This window comes from Andrographis paniculata, unplaced genomic scaffold (genome assembly GCF_009805555.1).
Source record: "Andrographis paniculata isolate CXL003 unplaced genomic scaffold, ASM980555v1 Contig51END, whole genome shotgun sequence".
Classification (NCBI taxonomy): Eukaryota; Viridiplantae; Streptophyta; class Magnoliopsida; order Lamiales; family Acanthaceae; genus Andrographis; species Andrographis paniculata.
The window spans coordinates 1,976,644-1,995,540 of record NW_026137586.1 but is presented as its reverse complement, the minus strand read 5'-3'; the positions used below and the strand labels follow the sequence as shown (position 1 = coordinate 1,995,540).

At 34.2% G+C, this 18,897-nt stretch overlaps 2 protein-coding genes across 3 annotated transcripts; both read left to right on the top strand.

The window, feature by feature from the left end:
• Positions 1–1,848: 1,848 nt before the first annotated feature.
• On the top strand, positions 1,849–9,400 carry LOC127253788 (pumilio homolog 2-like). 2 transcript variants are annotated; one of them, XM_051278555.1, is made up of 11 exons: positions 1,849–2,319; positions 2,475–3,175; positions 3,652–5,135; positions 5,224–5,365; positions 5,462–5,569; positions 5,714–5,926; positions 6,009–6,119; positions 6,728–6,922; positions 8,639–8,813; positions 8,896–8,985; positions 9,148–9,400. In XM_051278555.1, exons 2-10 carry the CDS (start codon positions 2,510–2,512, stop codon positions 8,937–8,939), a joined length of 3,138 nt encoding a protein of 1,045 aa, XP_051134512.1. In that variant the 5' UTR covers positions 1,849–2,319; positions 2,475–2,509; the 3' UTR covers positions 8,940–8,985; positions 9,148–9,400. The 2 variants fall into 2 exon arrangements, with proteins under 2 accessions (XP_051134512.1, XP_051134511.1); XM_051278554.1 differs by having other exon boundaries at positions 8,896–9,400.
• A 5,120-nt stretch (positions 9,401–14,520) lies between these two features.
• On the top strand, positions 14,521–18,897 carry LOC127253789 (U-box domain-containing protein 33-like). The gene is made up of 8 exons (XM_051278557.1): positions 14,521–14,962; positions 15,359–15,477; positions 15,716–15,822; positions 16,104–16,314; positions 16,382–16,693; positions 16,775–17,329; positions 17,761–18,483; positions 18,592–18,897. Exons 1-8 carry the CDS (start codon positions 14,725–14,727, stop codon positions 18,784–18,786), a joined length of 2,460 nt encoding a protein of 819 aa, XP_051134514.1. The 5' UTR covers positions 14,521–14,724; the 3' UTR covers positions 18,787–18,897.

The window sequence follows — 18,897 nt, the reverse complement described above, 5'->3', positions numbered from 1 at the left end:
CAAACCCCTCTAAAGGAAAGACACCCTAAATTAATAGTACTAGATATAGCATGTTTTTATATTTTATTTTTTTAATTTTATATTTTAATATTATTAAAAGTGAAAAATTGTAATTTATAATTTTTTCATAAAAAATACTAATACTACAAAATTATTTAGAATTATTCAACTTTATATTATTATAAATAAAATAACAGGTTTTATCTAAATAAATGTTTAAATAATTATATATAAAATATAAACTTTTAATAAAATAAATGCAAAATATTTATAATTAAAAAATGTGTATAAAAAATAATTATTAAAATATTTAGTACAAAAATAATTAAATCTTGTTTATTTTATTTTATTTTTTATACCATTCTTGATACAATTATTAATATATAATTTGTATATAGGTTGCAAATTATGTGCTCATCCGACTAAGTCACATGCCTGTATATATATATATATATATATATTTCATTAAAAAAATTAAGGGAACATTTCTTTTGGTGTAGCTTGGAAAATTTTGGTTTGAATTTGATATTAAAAGTAATGTGTAATAAAATATTTTGTGAGAGAAAAGAATATATATTCCCTCCGTACCATAAGTAAATATCTATTTGCTTTTTACACGTAATTTTAGAAATATTAGCATTATATTGAGATATAGTAGAAATAAAGTAGAAATGACTAAAATAACCTTATTAGTATATGTGATATAAAAGTAATGATATTTGTGTAATATATTGTAAGTTGTAAGAGTATTTGAATGTTAAATAGACACTACAGTTACTAAAAATAAATAAATACTTTGTTATGAGACATACTAAAATAAAAAATAGATACTTTATTATGGGAGAGAGGAAATATATATATAAAGTAACTTGTGCAGCATGCACAACATTTTCAATAAAAATTTCATATGATTGAATAATTTTATATACAATCACCATGATTATTAAAAAAACACGAAAAAAAAAAAAAACACATTATAGACTCTTATTATAAAATATTTTTAGCTATATTTATTACTCTTCAATCAAAATTTATTACATTTATTTTTTTTATAATAAAAATAAAATAAAATTATCTTTATCACAGGGCAAGGAAACCAAGCTCTGAAGTTTACCGAAAACTGGGAGAGACAAAGCCGAAAATGGCAAAGTCACTAAAGGGCATTTTAGTCATTTCACATAATACAATAAGAACGGCGATTTGGAGCTCCACACCGAATGTGAAGTGTAAACGTGTCACTCGCAGATTCTTCTTATAAACTAAGGGCAGTGCAAATTCATTCATTACATACAATATATAAATAAATTAATTAATTAATTAATATTATATTAGATTACATTATAAAAAAAAAAATAGTAATATAAATGTGATAGTATTTGTGTAATATATTGTAAATTGAAAAATATTTATTATCTAAAATATGCAGTAAATTATTAAATTAAAAAATAATATATATTATTTTTATGGACAAAAATGAAAAATTAAACCAGTGTAATAGGAGAGGGAGAGAGTATATATATATATATATATATATGCATAATGTAAATTATTTATTTATTTAATTATTAAAGAATTTGCCATAAGATACTGCCCTGCTTTCTTTTTGTTCTCTTCCTCATCATCTCTTCTTCTTATCTAATCCCTCTCTGAAATAAAATAATTGAAATAATCTACAGTCGGTTATACATCACTGGGTCAATTTGGGTTCTCTATTATTAAGGCAAAAAATTGTGTCTTTGCAAAATTAATCGGAATTTAAATCTGAAAAATTTATAAAAAATTAAATTTTATATATATAGTATAATATTATTACATATATATATATGTGTGTAAGTAAAGTAGGTTGTATAAATCCAGTGACTGTATTTAATCACCCACCTCTGCCCTTTTCTTTTTCTCTCTCTCTATTTTTCCTTTCTATAGTAGCATAGCTGAAAAACAAAACCCTAAAAGGGTTCTTTGCAAGAACAATCCGCCGCCAGATTGATCTTTTCTCTCCTATATGAACTCGTGACCGAGCTCCTTCATCTATGTCAGTCCTGTTCTTGTACGAGAGCTGATGCTGCTCCCTTTTGGGGATTTTTGTTTCCGTTTTTGTTCTTCTGGTTTGTCCGGACAGTGCAATCGTGTTTATTTTTTTTTTGTTTCCTTTTGATTTGAAAATTTTGAATTCGAGGGAATATATGGCGTTTTTGCCAAGTCAAGATTTTTTGGGGTTACGGCTTCTCGACTTGTGGTGAAAGTGAGGTTTGATCGTATGGTTTCGAGGGTGTTGTTCGTCGTCGAGAACTGAGGTTTTCCGAAGCTTCATGGTCAAAGGTTTGGTTCTCGAAGGCTTAGCTTTTCGATTTGTTGTCGTTTGTTTGTGTTCTTGTTCGATTTAGGGTTCGATTGGTTAAACTTTTGACCCGATTTTTTTAGAAATGAGTTTTGCTCATGGTTTCGTTTTTTCTTTATCTTTGTGAAATGTGCAGAGGGTAATTGGGGGTTTTGATTTCGCCGGAGAATCATGTTGTCCGAATTCGGGAGGAGGCCGATGATTGGTAGTAACGATAATTCGTTCGAAGATGAGCTGGAACAGGACATAGGGTTGCTCCTCCGCGAGCAGCGGCGGCAGGAGGCTGATGATCTTGAGAAGGAGCTGAATTTGTACCGAAGTGGATCTGCTCCGCCGACGGTGGAGGGTTCGTTGAGTGCAGTCGGAGGACTGTTCAACCATGGAGTTTCTGCCGCTGCCGCCGGCGCCGCCATTGTAGGTGGAGGAGGTGGAATTGTTTCGGGTTTTCCGGAGTTCGAGAGAAATAAGGTTGCGAATGGATTGTCTGAGGACGAGCTAAGGTCTGATCCGGCTTACTTACAGTACTATTACTCGAATGTGAACCTTAATCCGAGGCTGCCGCAGCCATTGGTGTCTAGAGAGGACTGGCGATTTGCGCAGAGGTTGCAAGGAGGGAGTTCGGCGATTGGGGATAAGAGGAAAGTGACGAAGAACGATGACGGCAATGGCGGGAGGTCTTTGTTCTCGATGCCGCCTGGTTTTAATTCGAAGAAGCCAGAAAGTGAGTGTGAGAAGGAGAAGTTGCAGAGCTCGGTGGAGTGGGGCGGCGATGGACTTATCGGTTTGCCGGGATTGGGTCTCGGTGGCAAACAGAGAAGTCTTGCGGAGATATTTCAGGTTTCTATTCGAAATTGTTTGTTCGAATGAATTATGTCTTTACTTTTATGTTGTTTGTATGTTCTAACCTTGTTTGATTTCGCCTTTGTGTTTTTGAGAGAATTGGTATGAAATTTATTCCATATCGTGATTAGAGTTGTCGTTTTTGTCGATAATTTCCATTCCCTTTTGTATACTTTTCTTGGTTCTTTTTTTGTCCATTTGGAGTTAATTTACCTTATTGTTGACGTACATGTGTCTAGTGTATCGGTTGCAATTCGATATTTTTCAGATAAAGATTATATTTATGATTTGGTTTCTACTGGCACCGTTGTCGGTAGGTGATGTAAAATTTTCTTCGAATTCAGAGCCGGTAGGTTTATCGAAATGCCAATTTCTGTGTAGATATTGATGAATTCCGTTACACTTTTGTTGTGAAAAACAATATTTATGGCTCCGTGCTGTGTTTTGGTTTTAAACATTGCTCATCTTCGCAGGATGACATGAGTCGTGCCGCCCCAGTTTCCGGCCACCCCTCACGCCCAGCTAGCCGAAACACTTTTGATGAGAATTCAAGCGGCGTTGGTGTAACGGAGGCTGATCTGGCTCATCTTCATCGTGAATTGACACCTTTGGATCCGGTGCACTCGGCTGGAAAGATCTCAAGCTCATCTGCCGCGCAGCTTAGTGGGCCGCCTGCGTCATATTCTTATGCTGCTGCTTTAGGCGCATCTTTGTCGAGGAGCTCAACGCCGGATCCTATTGCAAGAGTCCCGAGTCCGTGCCCTAATCCTATTGGCGGAGGCAGGACAGTGAAATCGGAAAAAAGAACCATGAACAGTCCAGGTTCCTTTAATGATGTGTCTTCCTCTACGAATGAATCTGATCTGGTTAATGCTCTTTCTGGGATGAATCTCTCGAACGGAAATGGAATTATGGACGAGGAGAATCATTTATCATCTCACATTGAACAGGATGTCGACGACCACAAGAATTACCTTTTTAATCTCCAGGGAAGCCAGAACAATGCGAGGCAGCAACATTACCTGAAAAAACACGAAGCTGGACAGTTCAACATTTCTTCGGCTGCTCAGTCGGGGAAATTTATGCCGTCTGATTCTAGTCTAAACAACAGCAGTGGTTCCGAGATGCAGAAAAACGGCGTTCCTTCTAATAACTCGTATCTCAAGGGATATTCTAATACTGGAATGAATGGCGGCGGGGTTCTACTTTCACAAAATCAGCATCTGGACAGTCCCAATTCGTCTTTTTCGCATTATGGATTGAGTGGTTACCCGATGAGCCCGATATCGGGTCAGCTCGGTAGCCCCAATTTGCCGCCATTGTTTGAGAATGCTGCTGCTGCATCAGTTATGGCTGTGCCTGGAATGGACTCGAGGATGTTTGGCGGGTCGAATGTTGGCGCTACTGCTGAGCAAAGTCTGAACAGAATTGGGAGTCCAATGGCGGGGGGTGGATTGCAGGGTCCTTATCTCGATCCTTTGTATCTGCAGTACATGAGATCAGCTGAATATGCCGCCTCACAAGTCGCGGCGCTTAATGATCCTTCTGTCGATAGGAACTTAATGGGGAATTCGTATGTGGACTTGCTTCAGAAAGCCTATCTTGGGAATTTGTTATCGCCACAGAAATCACAGTATGGTGTTCCGATGGGTGGAAAAACTGGTGGGTCGAGTCCTCATGGTTACTATGCTAATCCTGCATTTGGCATCGGGTTGTCGTATCCTGGGAGTCCTTTGGCGAGTCCTATTATGCCGAATTCAGCTGTCGGACCTGGTAGTCCATTGAGACATGGTGATTTCAATATGAGATACCCGAGTGGGATGAGAAATGTTAATCTTGGACCCTGGAGCTTGGATAATATCGATAACAGTTTTGGTTCTTTACTGGAGGAGTTTAAGAGCAATAAAACCAAATGTTTCGAACTTTCTGAGATTGCTGGCCATGTTTTTGAGTTCAGGTATTTGTTTCTCTTGAAGATGTTCTTCTGTTTGTATTGTTGTATGATCTGACCTGTTTTTCGTTCACTCCTTGCATTCTCAACTCAGTACTGACCAATACGGAAGCCGTTTCATTCAACAAAAGCTTGAAACTGCGACAGTCGAAGAGAAGAACATTGTTTTTGAAGAAATTTCTCCTCAAGCTCTTATCCTAATGACTGATGTGTTTGGTAATTATGTAATCCAGAAGGTATCATGATCTGCGCTCGACTTCTCATTGATATTAGTGAGTTTTCTTTTAATTTAAATCTTAGTTTGATCTGTTGCTAATTATATGCCTTCTCAGTTTTTTGAGCATGGAATGGTGCCTCAAAAAAGAGAATTAGCAGAGAAACTCTTCGGGCACGTACTTAACCTAAGCCTTCAAATGTATGGTTGTCGGGTGATCCAAAAGGTACCATTAAATCGTGATTAAAACCTTTAGTTTAACCAGAATATCATTCTTCAAAAAATCAAGCTTAGTTCAATCATCACGTGTTGCAAAAGTTAAAAGGTGTTTGGATACTTGAATTATCATAAATGTTGTCGAATTATGTAGGCAATAGAAGTTGTTGAGGTGGATCAGAAGATCAAAATGGTGCAAGAACTAGATGGGCATGTGATGCGTTGTGTGCGTGATCAGAATGGGAATCATGTCATTCAGAAGTGCATTGAGTGTGTACCCGAGGAGCATATTCAGTTTATTGTGTCGACTTTTTTCAATCAAGTAGTTACTCTCTCAACTCATCCATATGGCTGCCGTGTTATACAGGTTAGGGACAAGTGCTTGAATATTTTTTCTGTGGCGTTTCTGCTTTATATCATAATATTTTATGTTTATGTCAATTCGACAGCGAGTTCTGGAGCATTGCAAGGACGAAAAAACCCAGAGTGATGTGATGAAAGAAATTCTGGGGTCTGTAAGTATGTTGGCACAGGATCAATATGGAAATTATGTCGTTCAGGTATATGAACTTTTGCAAACTTTCTTCCAAAATGTGTAATATGCTTCTGATCAGGTATTGTTTTCTGTTTACGTGTATTTTCAAATCACATTTGACAATATTCATCATACAATGCATTTTTTGAAAAACATAAGATCGAATATTTATTTTTCATTTAAATATTCCGTCAAGAATCTATTTTCTATACAAAACATCATATCCACCAAAAAGATCCAACTTATTACTATTCCACTATTCTCCAAAACTCGAACACTTTCAAAACATATTTAAGAACTACTACTTGATTCTAATCCCTGGCATTGTTTCGACATTTTTTAGTGGGTCGCGTAAGTTTTTTATGCTGGAGTTTTTATAATTTCGGGTGCAATTTTGTAACACCTTCAGTAGAATGTTCCCTCATCTTTGTCTTCGTGTTGATAATATTCGCTCCTCGAGACTGATTGGGCAAAGTCATTTTTTGAAAGAGTGGCAAATGCTTCATTTTGAGATGAGTGGCATATATGATCTTGTTCTCGTGTCCCAAAATATTGTGTTGTCATTTGAAAGAGCTTGAGAAGTGTTCTTTTCTGATTTTGTGAACTTTTTATTTGTGCTGGGTTAATTAACAGCATGTTTTGGAGCATGGAAAGCCACATGAGCGTTCAGCCATAATTCAAGAATTAGCTGGAAAGATAGTTCAGATGAGCCAGCAGAAGTTTGCGTCAAATGTTGTTGAGAAGTGTTTAACCTTTGGCGATTCTGAAGAACGTCAACTTCTTGTGAATGAGATGCTTGGAACAACCGATGAAAATGAGCCTCTTCAGGTACGTTTCTTCCTTCTGCTCATAGTAATCTTTGATTATAACTTCCTCGTATTATTTAGGCAAAATTGCTATGGTTTGGAAAATTTGCATTATTCTCCTTGTGAAACTGCATGAATCCCTCTCGTGTTCTCAAAAAATCGCACATGATACCCTAACCATTGCATAATTCCCTAATTGCAATGTTTTCGGAAACACGGAGGAGCCTTACACAATTTTTGGGATTTTGTTCAATTTTGTATAAAGTAGGGTTGGGATCAGGTGTTGATCCCGTCAAGTCAACACGGCGGATTAACATATATTATAAGGGTGATCAACAATATTTATATATATCTCAATATATTTATAGTGTTAACATATATTATATTATAATTCAGCATATGTTATCTTAAAATACAACATATGTTGAGAGATATATATAAACATATGCTAGTCATCCTTATAGCATATGCTGATCCGATTAAATTAGCACCATGTTGACTTGGCCGGATCAGCACAAGATCTGCCGGCTATAAAGTACGAGGGAGTTATAACCTACATGTGGTTTGTGGATAATTTGCACAATTTCCCTTGTGAAACTTTGAGTCCCTCTCGTGTTTTAAAAAATATCACACATAATACCCTAAATATTGCACAAAATCCCCTAATTGCAATGTTTTCGTAAACACAAGGGAGTCTTACTACCTAATTTTTTGGGATTTTGTGCAATGTTTTATAAAATATGAGAGAGTAATGAAGTTTCTAAATGGAGTATATTCGGAAACATAGGGGATCCTTAAACAATTATTTGGAATTCTATGCAATATTTTACTATAAAATATGGGAGAGCTTATGTAGTTTCTAAATGGAGTATAGGCGTACTAGATAATGGGCCTATCGTATAATTTTGACTTACGAAGACATTGCTATCTTTTGGTTAAAATTGCCAAATGTTTGAAGTTCTCACTGATTTTATGGAGGATTTAGACTTGAATTGATCTTGCTCATGTACTCACATTGGTAAGTTAATTGTAGGGAAAGCGATGTTGGAATTCTTTTTGAAAAACTATTAGTCTATATATGTTATTATTTGGTAAAGTGGAATAGAAGCATCATCTGTGCTTTGATGGGTGCATATTTTCGTAGATTTGTATATTGAGTTGAATATCTTTGATATTTTTGTGAGAATTCTTGAGCAAGGCTATGTTCTCTTTTTAATTTTTTTGAAAGTTCTTTTACTATCCATCAATCACGATTTTATATAAAAATACATTGTTTTCACCGACAAAACATCACATCCAACCACTACTTAAATAAACAATCTAAACCTAACCAAAACAAAACCAAACTCACAAGGAACAAACCTAAACGTTGTTCTTTTGTGTTTTGATTTTTGTTTTGTACTTCTTTTGTTTTAGAGTATGTTTGTTTGTGGGTTTGGGAGTTGAGTTAGGTGTTTTGAATAGTAAAAATTAGAATTAGAATAGTTTGTTGGGTTAATCTATCACATGTTTTGTATTGATATTATTTTAAATGTAAAATTGATTTGTAGTCTAATATAAAGAAGAAAATAGACGTCTGATTTGATGTTTTGGAGAAAAAATTAATAGGAAAGAGAGAGAGAGGAGATGTTGAAGCCTTTTGGATTAGAAACTTTTGAGGATATTGTTCATAGAAGTATCTTTCGACAATCGATCTCTTTTAACCATATACATGTTTTGCCAAATAATCTCCAAGCAGGCCATGATGAAGGACCAATACGCAAATTACGTTGTTCAGAAAGTGCTGGAGACTTGCAGCGATCAGCAGCGCGAGCTTATCCTATCCAGAATTAAAGTTCATCTGAACGCGCTCAAGAAGTACACATATGGAAAGCATATTGTAGCTCGTGTAGAGAAACTTGTTGCCGCCGGGGGTATACACAACTCTTTTTAACTTCCAATAATCGACTATACATTATTCATTGCTAAGGTTTTTGCGGTATGTTTTTGGGACAGAACGAAGAATAGCTGCTCAGGCCCCGCGCGTAGGCGTCGCGTAAATGAAGGTGCCGTAGGAAAGAGTTGTTGTATGTACAGCTAACCGAGGCTAGTTTGGGCTACCTCCTCTTTATTCTCTCTCTCTCTCTCTATATATATATATGTTTCTTCCGACTGCTTGTATGCGGGACTTTTTATCTGTACTTTTTCGGCGAGTGTATGAGCAGACAGAATGGAAATAAAAAATGTCGTTGCCTGTCTGTCGTGTAGCGTTAAGATTATACATAAGAGTCGAGTCGAGCTGAGGCTGAGGCGCGCCGGGACAGATGAGGATGCAGATGCAGATGATGAGAGGTGTAATATGTATAATCTGTATCTATATATATATAGATATAGATATGTGGATGGAAGAAAGGGAGTGTGTATTGAGAGAGGTAGTGTTTGGTATGATGATGACTGTACAAATCAAGTGTGGAGAGATGGTTGTTCTTTTCATAATCATCTTCTTTGTCTTTGTTTTTTATCTTGATCTTGTTCTTGTTTTTGTTTGTCTCTTTTTCTCTCTGATAAGGTTGTTTTGAGTTTTAGTTGAGGCTATATATATATATATATATATATATATAGATACCCGTTACGGATTTTAAGAAAAATAGAAAGAATAGGAATTTTTGCATTTTTGGGTAAAGAAATAATAAAAAAAAATAGTATTCTTTTACTGAAAAAGAGGTAAAGAAATAATAAAAAAAAAGTAGTTTTTTTAACTGAAAAAGAAAAGAAACGAGAATAATTTTAAATCAGAAAATAGATTTAGGTCAACCGTTATTTATAGCTAACCAAATTGTCTATGTGTATGTATGATTGAGTGTATTGTGTGTGCTGCCATTTCATGAAGGTTCACTTTCTTGTTATATCTTCAATCAATCATTAGGAAAACTTTGGATTGGAAGTTTTAGGGTTTTGAATTGGAAATTTTGGATTTGAATAATGCATGGTTTTGATATAATTTAAAGTTGATATGATGTTTTTCTAATATAAAATTACTTTTACATTAATAAAGTATATATATAATTTCATATTTTTAAGAGAAAAAATTATTTAATCTTTTCTTCAGTATTACTTATTTATTTTTATTTTTGTTTGTCTCAAAATAAAAGTGTTAGCTTTTTAAATTTAGTAGTTGTACTACTTATTAAATATAATAAATATTCTTATCATTTATAATTTATTAAAATAGGAATATTTTTATTTTATTTATTGTTTTGTACTATAATCTCTATGATACTAATATTTAAAAATTTATGTATAAAAATAAATGACAATTTTCTTTCAAGAACGGAAGGACAAATATTTGAATGCTCCAGTTACAAATTCGTTAGTACAATTTCGCACACGATTTCACTTTAAGTTATCGCACACGATTTAACTTTAAGCTAAAAAGTAAAAATATTACAAAATGCACCCGCAAGTAGAGTGTACATTAGCTATCTGAAAAGTGAAGTACACGGATTCTCCCCTCTATATAGGCACTCTATAATAGACCGGGTCTAATATATGCCAAAGTTTATCTACACTTTATCTATACAAGATATGGATAAATAAGCTATATAAAGAAATACAAATAAGTTATATCAAATAGATAGACATTAACTCAATCAAATAGGCGATCTCGGTACTTCTAGGATATTCCGAAGTATTGTAGGAGATTTCAGAAATTCCGGAAAGTTCGGAACATCTCGAAGTCCGAGACACTAGAAATTTGCTAGACTGAGTTGGAAACTTAAAAAAAAAAAAAGAACTCGAGTGTTTTAGGGGTTTTTACTTTTTATTTTTGACTAAATGTATTTTTTTTTTATGCTAGTAGTTTTATTAAATTGGTAATTTTGTTGTTGGTGAATAAAATATTTATATTATATATTGTGTTAATATATACTCCCTCTGTCCCGGTCAAGATGACACAGTATTTTAGGTAGTGTAGATTTGCAAGTTATTAATAATAAGTTATGATATTATTTTATTATTTTTATATGAGTAGTGTTGTTGACATTTTAAATATTTTTAGCATTATATATCAATAAAATATATACAATATGGATATCATTTTGTAGAGAATAAAATTTTATATAATACAAATAAATAAATAAAAATTAATTTATTTATTTATAATTAACTTAAAACTAATTTTATTAAAAATAAGAAGTTTTAAATACAGATGAAAATATTTATTTGTTGAGGAGATATAGAAATAAAGGGTCTTGAGTGGGTCCTACGTGTAAGAGGTTAGAAATTTAATTAAATTGATTTATATTTGTTAAATATGTTTAAGATGAATAAATTTACTAATGGTGTGTTTGTTTGGGGGTTTGGATTTTGAGTTGGGATTTGAATAGTAAAAATTTTGAATTTGAATAGTTGTACGATGTGATATAAATAGGTGTTGATATGATATTTTGAATGTAAAAATAATTTTTAGCATGATATAAAAAATAAAAAATAAGTGTTTGATTTGATGTTTTTGGGGGAAAAAATTGGAAGAATAGTGTAAATCCAATCTAATCCCCCAAACAAACACACCCTAAAAATAAAAATTAGTCATCTTTAATGACACGGACAAAAAAGAAAAATGGGTCATTTGTCGCGGGACGGAGGGAGTATTATATTTTTTTATAATATTTTTAAAAATTGTATTACTCAAAAATAGATTAGTTGAATAAACCATTTGTTTACCTAAATTTAATTTTGGTTTATATGTGATGTTTTACAATATAATAATGATTTTTTATTGTAAACTATAAAAGTTGTATAGTAAAAGAAAGAAAGAAAATAAACTTGTTACTAATAATATATATATATTTTAATTTATTTACAATGTATGTGTTGGATCCCAAGTCCAAATGACTCAAAGTTGAAGGTACTTTCACAGGCCTCTAGACAATAAGCTCCATCAACTCTGAGTTGGTAATTTTGTTCTATAGATCAAAATGAAAGAAAAAAGAAGGAAGATTCTATGTAACTCGATGCTGTTGAGGACATATCCCCATAGACCGGCTAGGAGTATGACGGAAGCAAGTCAAGGTAAGTTGCAGGTCTGATCTAGAGACAATTGAAGAAGTTCAGAACGAATGGAACTCGGTCCATAGACAATGGAAGCGGTTGGGAGCTGGTGGAAAGAGGTTACCTGGCGGTTAAGAGAAGTGGAAGAATAATTGCAACTGCCCATTTTAGTGGAAGAGGTGGTTATTCTAACTTAGGATTAAAATTAGGAAAAAACACAACACATACGCACAACCAGATCAAATCGTCTATTTCTCTATTTTTTCTTTCATGTTCTAGTTTCGTTTATGCAATTTAATTCAAGATACTCATTTCTGCAATTTATTTTACTTGCTTTTCATAGATTATCGTAATTTAGTTCGATTAATCACGTAAGATCTCGATCACCCGACGACGGATTGGCTCTTTGGAGTACTTTCGGAATCCACACCGACAAAATCGACGAGCTATTTTGGAACCTCCGAATATCAGGATCCAACAATATGTTTTATTATTTTTTGATAAAAATAAATTACTATTATAGTATTGATTTTTTTTTTGTTAATAAAAAAATTTACATTTGAATACAAAATACAAACACAAGTTAAATATTCTCTCTATCAACCTAGTATACATATTTCTATTTTGAGACCTTCAATTACAAAGTAAATATTTCATTAAATATATTATTTTTTACTCAAATACTTTTAATTTACATCACATCATTATTTTTACATCAAAAAATAAGAACAAAAATGTCATTACACTACACTGTTTTAACTGTCCACTAATAAAATAAATATTTATTTTGTTCATGAACTGAGGGAGTATGATATTATTAAATTAGAAATTAAAATATAGGACGTATTTTTATTTTTTTTTTAATTTTTTTTTCCTTTTATCGGAAACATTCTTGTGTTTAATTAACAAAACATTGTTTTTTTTTTTTTGTTTTTTTTAATGTTTTTTGAATTTGAGGTGCTTCTTTATGGTAGGTAAACAAATAATAATTTCTTATTGAATTATTAATTTTTTTAATAAATAAATTAATTATATTATATATTTTGTATATATATATATATTAGATTTTTAATAATATTAATAAAAAAACGTGTGAAAAGTTTTTGATTGAATGAATAAACAAATACTCCTTCCGTCCCAATAGGTCTTACTTATCACTTTTGTTCGTCTCAAAATAATAGTCTCATTCTCATAAATTATCCTTACTTTTTCATTATTATTACACAATTGTCACTACTTTTTACACTAATATACTCGATAAGGGCAAAAAAGTCATTTATCCTTACATTTTATCCACTATTAATATAATATCAATATTCGTTAAATCTCGTGTCAACCCAATATAACTATATTTTTGAAACGGATAGAGTATTAATTTATATTATTAATACAATTTTACGTATTTAATATAAAAATGCAGAGTGAATATATCCTATTTATATATATAAGAAAAAACATATAATATATATTTTCATAAGCCACGCGAGTACATAATTTAATTATTAGACGAGTATAGGTAGAGTAGAGATGTGTACTTGTTATGTATAGTTTGTAGAAAATCTGTCCAAACGGGTTTGAGGGGCGGATTGATCTACAATCCATCATAATCCGCAAATAAATTGGTTATTTGCGGGTCAATCCGCGGCGAGATGGATCAAAATTTCATCAGTCCAATTTAATCCATCTGTGGCGATCTAAGCAGGCTAGCCTACAAGTCTTTTAAAAAGACTAAAAGAATATTAATATTATAAATATTTTTGTAATTAATATTTAAAAATAGTTTTATTGTAGAATATTAAATAATAAATATTATAAAGTAAATAACAAATATAAAAATTCTCAATTCTAAATATTATTAATTGGTGTATCTAAAAAAAATTAATAATAAGAAATACTTCATTTTAGAAATAAATCATAATTAATTTTATGAATTTGTAAAATTATAAAATAATAAAATAGAAGACGAACAAAACAAATGATGAAAAATCAAAACAAATAACAATGTCATGAATAACATAGTTAGAGAAAAAAAAAAAAACAATCGTGCAGACAATATTGATAATATAAATTTTATTTTATTCGTTTTAACTTATTTATAATGATATATTTGTAATTTATAAAAAATTAAAATATATTGTTATATTAATATTTGATTAGCTTTATTGTAATTTTTTATATAATTGTAAAAAAATGATAAAAAATACCTTTAATAAGAGTAAATACTCATTATTATATTTACTTGTTCAAGATAATTACGTATTTACAAAATATTGGCTCAATTCATCCGAAACTTGGATCGAAACTTGTCCTTAGGACAAATCAGCTAAATCAAGCTAAGCTTTTGCGGATTATCCGCCCCATTGCGGGCTAGCCCATACTCAATTTGTGGCCCATGTGGATTAATTTATTTAAACTCGTATTTTAACAGATTTAAAAAGAAAAACACAACTCAATCCTCCTTGAAGGAGCGTAACATCCCAAAATGATGAACCCATTTTGACTTTGTCGGTATGTTTTAAAAGTCAAAGGAAAGCGAAAAGTCAGTGTACCTTTTGACCTGCGTAAAAAGGCAGTTAGAGAGAGAGAGACTGTTGAGTATGGCCTGCTCATACAATACAAGTCCAATTTCCTTAAGATGAAGACGACGAATCAATCCCTCTTTCTCTCACTCTCACTCATCTCATTCCGTGTTTCTCTCTCTCTGTCCTCAAAATTTCCTGGTAATTTCTTCCCCAAATGATCCCAATTCGAGGCTGAGATTTGAGATACCCTTAGCTTATTCCCTTTTCTGCTCCAATGGCTGCAATTCTGACCTACCCCCATCTCCCCGCCGAAGATATTCTTCCCTCTTTCAGGCCTCCGTTGGGCCGCTCCGTGAGCTCCGGCGCGGCCGGAGTTGGCGCAGTGTATGTGGCGGTGGGGAAGTCGGTGGAAAAGGCCGTGACATTGCTGCGGTGGACTTTTACTGCGTTTCCTGGACAGGAGATTTGCCTGCTTCACGTTCATCGCCCTTCGCCTCTCATTCCAACTCTCTGTAAGTAATTTCGTTCCCATGGCGGATGGTTTGACTCAATTTAGGTTTTGGTTGATTGCTTTGAATTGATATTATTTAATTTCAAAATTGTTTGTGTTGAATTGCTTGGTTTTGGATTTGGCTAATTTGGTTGAGTTCTGTTGCTTTGCTTGCTTTAATTGAGATAATGATTTTGGGAAGAAGATTTGCAGTTTCATTTAGGCATATCTAATTATCGATGAAGTGAAGAAAATGCAGGACTTGTGTTCATGGAGTTCATAGCTGTTTTTGATGTTTCTTTTCATAGAAATGGTTTTATGCTATAGCAAGGGAACAAAATGCTCTATCGCTAGCCAAAATCTTGCTGCTCGGTTTTCGTCGTTTTGGTTATTTCATTTTGCTTGAATGTTCTTGCAGTGGGAAAACTCCCGGCTAGTCGAGCGAATCCGGAAACTGTGGCAGCTTATAGACATGAAGAAAGGGAAGAGGCTGAGAAGTTGTTGTCCACTTACTTGAGGACATGCAACAAATCGAGGGTATTGTTGCTAATATTGCTACCGTGTTAGTGATGCCTGAGTTTCGAATCTTTTGATAGTCCTTGAGCCTGTTCTTGCTCCATTAATGATAAAAATAAACACTTCATTGTTGCTTTAGCTTTTAACTGTATATCGTAGCTAGAAAATTGTTGAAGTTCTATAGATTGTTGGTGTAGTGAAAAAGGATCCTGTATTAAGATATCGATGATTGTTTGAGGTGTTGATGATTCTTGTGCAGGTTAAAGCGAGCGTAATTGTAACTGAAGCTGATGAAATTCAGAAAGGAGTTGTAGATTTAGTCAATCAACACATGATCAGGAAACTTGTCATCGAAGCCACTCCATGGTATGTTAATTTTCGCAGTGTGATCTGTTTTTCGATTAGCTCACTTTATGCTATCTGCCTTTGTGAATCCTGAAAGTGAATTCTAACAAGTTTTAACTTTTAACAACCTCATTTGTTGAACTTAATTTCGAATTGGTTGAGCCTATTCATCAATACAGTGCTGATTCTCAAATTTGTAAACTTGTTAATTAGGATTGCTTCATCTGAATTCGACAAATTGTGTTTCACTTGAGAATCAATAGAATGTGGTGTTAGTTATTTATACTAAACAATCCGCACAGTTTCATGAAAGGGAAACGGAGCTCCTGCAAGACGTGCCATGCTGCAAGAAATGCCCCGTCTTATTGTGAGATTTTTTTTGTGAACAAAGGAAAGCTAATCTGGACAAGAAAGGCATCTGTGAGCCCAGAAATTGTTTTACCAAGCCCTCACATGGCCACTGCTTGCGGACAAAATTTAAGGTCTTGGTCTTTCAATTCCGGGCAGAATGAGGTTGTTATTTATCATGACTTTCGTAATTTAATTTGGCTAGAATAGTATGCTGACATGATTAAAATAGGTACAAAGAGAAGCATCTCAACCAGAGATAACCTTATTGACTGGTGTTTCACCCTGTGATGAAAATATATACGATCAACGACACGGGCTTTGTTCATCGTCATCAATGAGTAGAACCTCTGGAAAATTTGAATATGTCACTTCTGCAGAATCAAGACGGTCTTGCAGCTCAAGTGCAAGGACTCTCGGCAACTGCTCCTTTGATCGACATAAGGAATTGACATTTGAAGCTGACAAGTCAAATGATGAAACTAATGTAATGCTCCTGGAGCAGAAACAATTGGAAGCAGAAGCTCTCGAAGCATTTGATAAGGTGAATATTGGTACCATTAAAACTTATATAAAGTTTTTTGGTTCTTAATCCATTATGTGAAGACTTGATATGATTATTTAGGTTAAAGCTTTGGAAATGGCTGTGTCACATGAAGTTAAACTAAGAGTAGATGCTGAGGGTGAATTTAGAACTACGGCGCAAGAGCAAGAAAGGCTTTTAGGAGAGAGAGAGAAACTAACTCGACAGCTACAAAAGACTATGAGGAGTATAGCTGTTCTAGATTGCCAGGCGCACGAAGCAAGCCGCAGGTGTCAAGAAGTTGCTGCAGAGTTAAGGCTGATTCAGGCTTCGATTGCGGCTTTACATAAGGAAAAGCTGAAACTCCAAGAGCAGAAAATTGAAGCTATGACATGGCTCGACAGATGGAGAAATCATGAACATTGTGTGGTAGATGTGAATGGAAACCAATTTGTTGAATTGGTGACAGAGAATTCTGAGGTGCTGGAGTTCTTGTTGTCGGATTTGGAGGCGGCTACTTGCGATTTCTCTGAAAGCTTCAGGATTGGACGGGGAGGATATGGAGTTGTGTACAAGGGAGAAATGCTCGACAGGACCGTCGCGATCAAGAAGCTGAATTTGCATAATATGCAGAGACAGACAGAGTTTCACAAAGTGGTAAGTCCTCTATTTTGTAATTTTCAATCTTCATCTGTCATTCAAATTTATGTTCATTTTTTCTTTTGGGTTAAAAAAATAATAATTATTAATCACTTTTATTAAAATCCGTGCTCAAGACGAAAGGAATAATAAATAGCATATAATATGATGATAGACAATACATACACTTATAAGTTTTGATATTTTTGCCCTTTGACTTTATATGTTTGTAATTTAAATAAAAGTTAAAAAGATATTTTGGTATTAGTGTATAATTACTTTTACTCAAAAATAAAAAAAATACTTTATAAATTAGGACGGATGAAGGATACATGTTGCATACGCTTTAAATATGAACAATATGTTTAGTTATTTGAAAACATGTATTGACTGGATCAAATCAGTATGGTGCTCGACAATTATTTAACCATTTTGTTCGGAAAACGCAGGTTGAAGTTCTTAGCAAACTACACCATCCTCGTCTCGTGGAATTCATCGGAGCATGTCCGGAATCATGGTTGCTCGTCTATAAATATTTACCTGGTGGTAGCCTCCGAAATTACCTTTCCAACAATCACAACGTTGCCATCCTCAACTGGAAGACCCGAGCACAAATTGTCGCGGACATAGCCGGTGGCCTTCTATTCCTGCACTCCTTCGCGCCTACGCAGATTGTCCATGGAAACTTGAAGCCCGAAAACTTACTCTTAGATTCCGAATTCAGATGCAAAATAAGCGATTACGGAGATCACATGCTGACGCCGAACCAGACCCTCCGTTGCCCCAGCTTTCGCCATTGTTCGGGATCGAGTGGTGCTTTCTTGTACACGGATCCGGAATATCATAGAACGGGAATGCTGACTTATAAGTCGGATATATATTCATTCGGGATGATCATACTTCAGCTTGTCACGGGAAACACTCATGGAGGAGTAGTCGCCAAGGTGAGCCGAGCATTGTCCAGTGGGAAAGTTGCTTCTGTTTTGGATTCATTTGCCGGAGAATGGTCGAGTTACGCCGCTCGGAGATTGCTGGAGTTGGGATTGCAGTTCTCCGAATTGAACGGTAGAGATAGACCCGAGCTGACTCCCTCGCTCGTTAAGGAGCTCGAGCATTTGCCGTTCTTGGAAGAGCAAACCGTGCCGTCCTTTTTCTTGTGCCCGATTCTTCGTGTAGGTGCTTCTTTTGGATAAACTTTCTTTCGATATTTCCCTTTTCTTGCGGATTACTTTCCCTTTTTTTTTTTTTTAGCTCGTGGTGATAACGTGTTATGTATTCAGGAAATTATGCACGACCCGATGGTGGCTGCGGATGGGTTTACGTATGAGGGCGAGGCGTTGCGCGGATGGCTGGAAAACGGGCACGAGACATCTCCGATGACGAATTTGAAGCTAAGTCATTTGAATCTGATTCCTAACCATTCTTTGAGACTTGCTATTCAAGAGTGGCTTGTGAATCTGAAAATGGAGTCATGAGATAAATGAAATGAGATTTTTTGATCTCTGATATACAGATAGACAGGCAATATGGCATGTAAGTGACTAAATTGAGTAAGGAAAATTTATAGATTTGTCCATTTTAGCTGC

Excerpts from the sequence above, each read along its gene's own strand:
- LOC127253789 (XM_051278557.1), top strand. The coding sequence starts at position 14,725 with ATGGCTGCAATTCTGACCTACCCCCATCTCCCCGCCGAAGATATTCTT. Across the intron at positions 15,478-15,715 it reads GGACATGCAACAAATCGAGG|GTTAAAGCGAGCGTAATTGT; the intron begins GTATTGTTGCTA and ends ATTCTTGTGCAG. Across the intron at positions 16,694-16,774 it reads CTCTCGAAGCATTTGATAAG|GTTAAAGCTTTGGAAATGGC; the intron begins GTGAATATTGGT and ends ATGATTATTTAG.
- LOC127253788 (XM_051278555.1), top strand. The coding sequence starts at position 2,510 with ATGTTGTCCGAATTCGGGAGGAGGCCGATGATTGGTAGTAACGATAAT. Across the intron at positions 5,366-5,461 it reads GTAATTATGTAATCCAGAAG|TTTTTTGAGCATGGAATGGT; the intron begins GTATCATGATCT and ends ATGCCTTCTCAG. Across the intron at positions 5,570-5,713 it reads GTTGTCGGGTGATCCAAAAG|GCAATAGAAGTTGTTGAGGT; the intron begins GTACCATTAAAT and ends CGAATTATGTAG.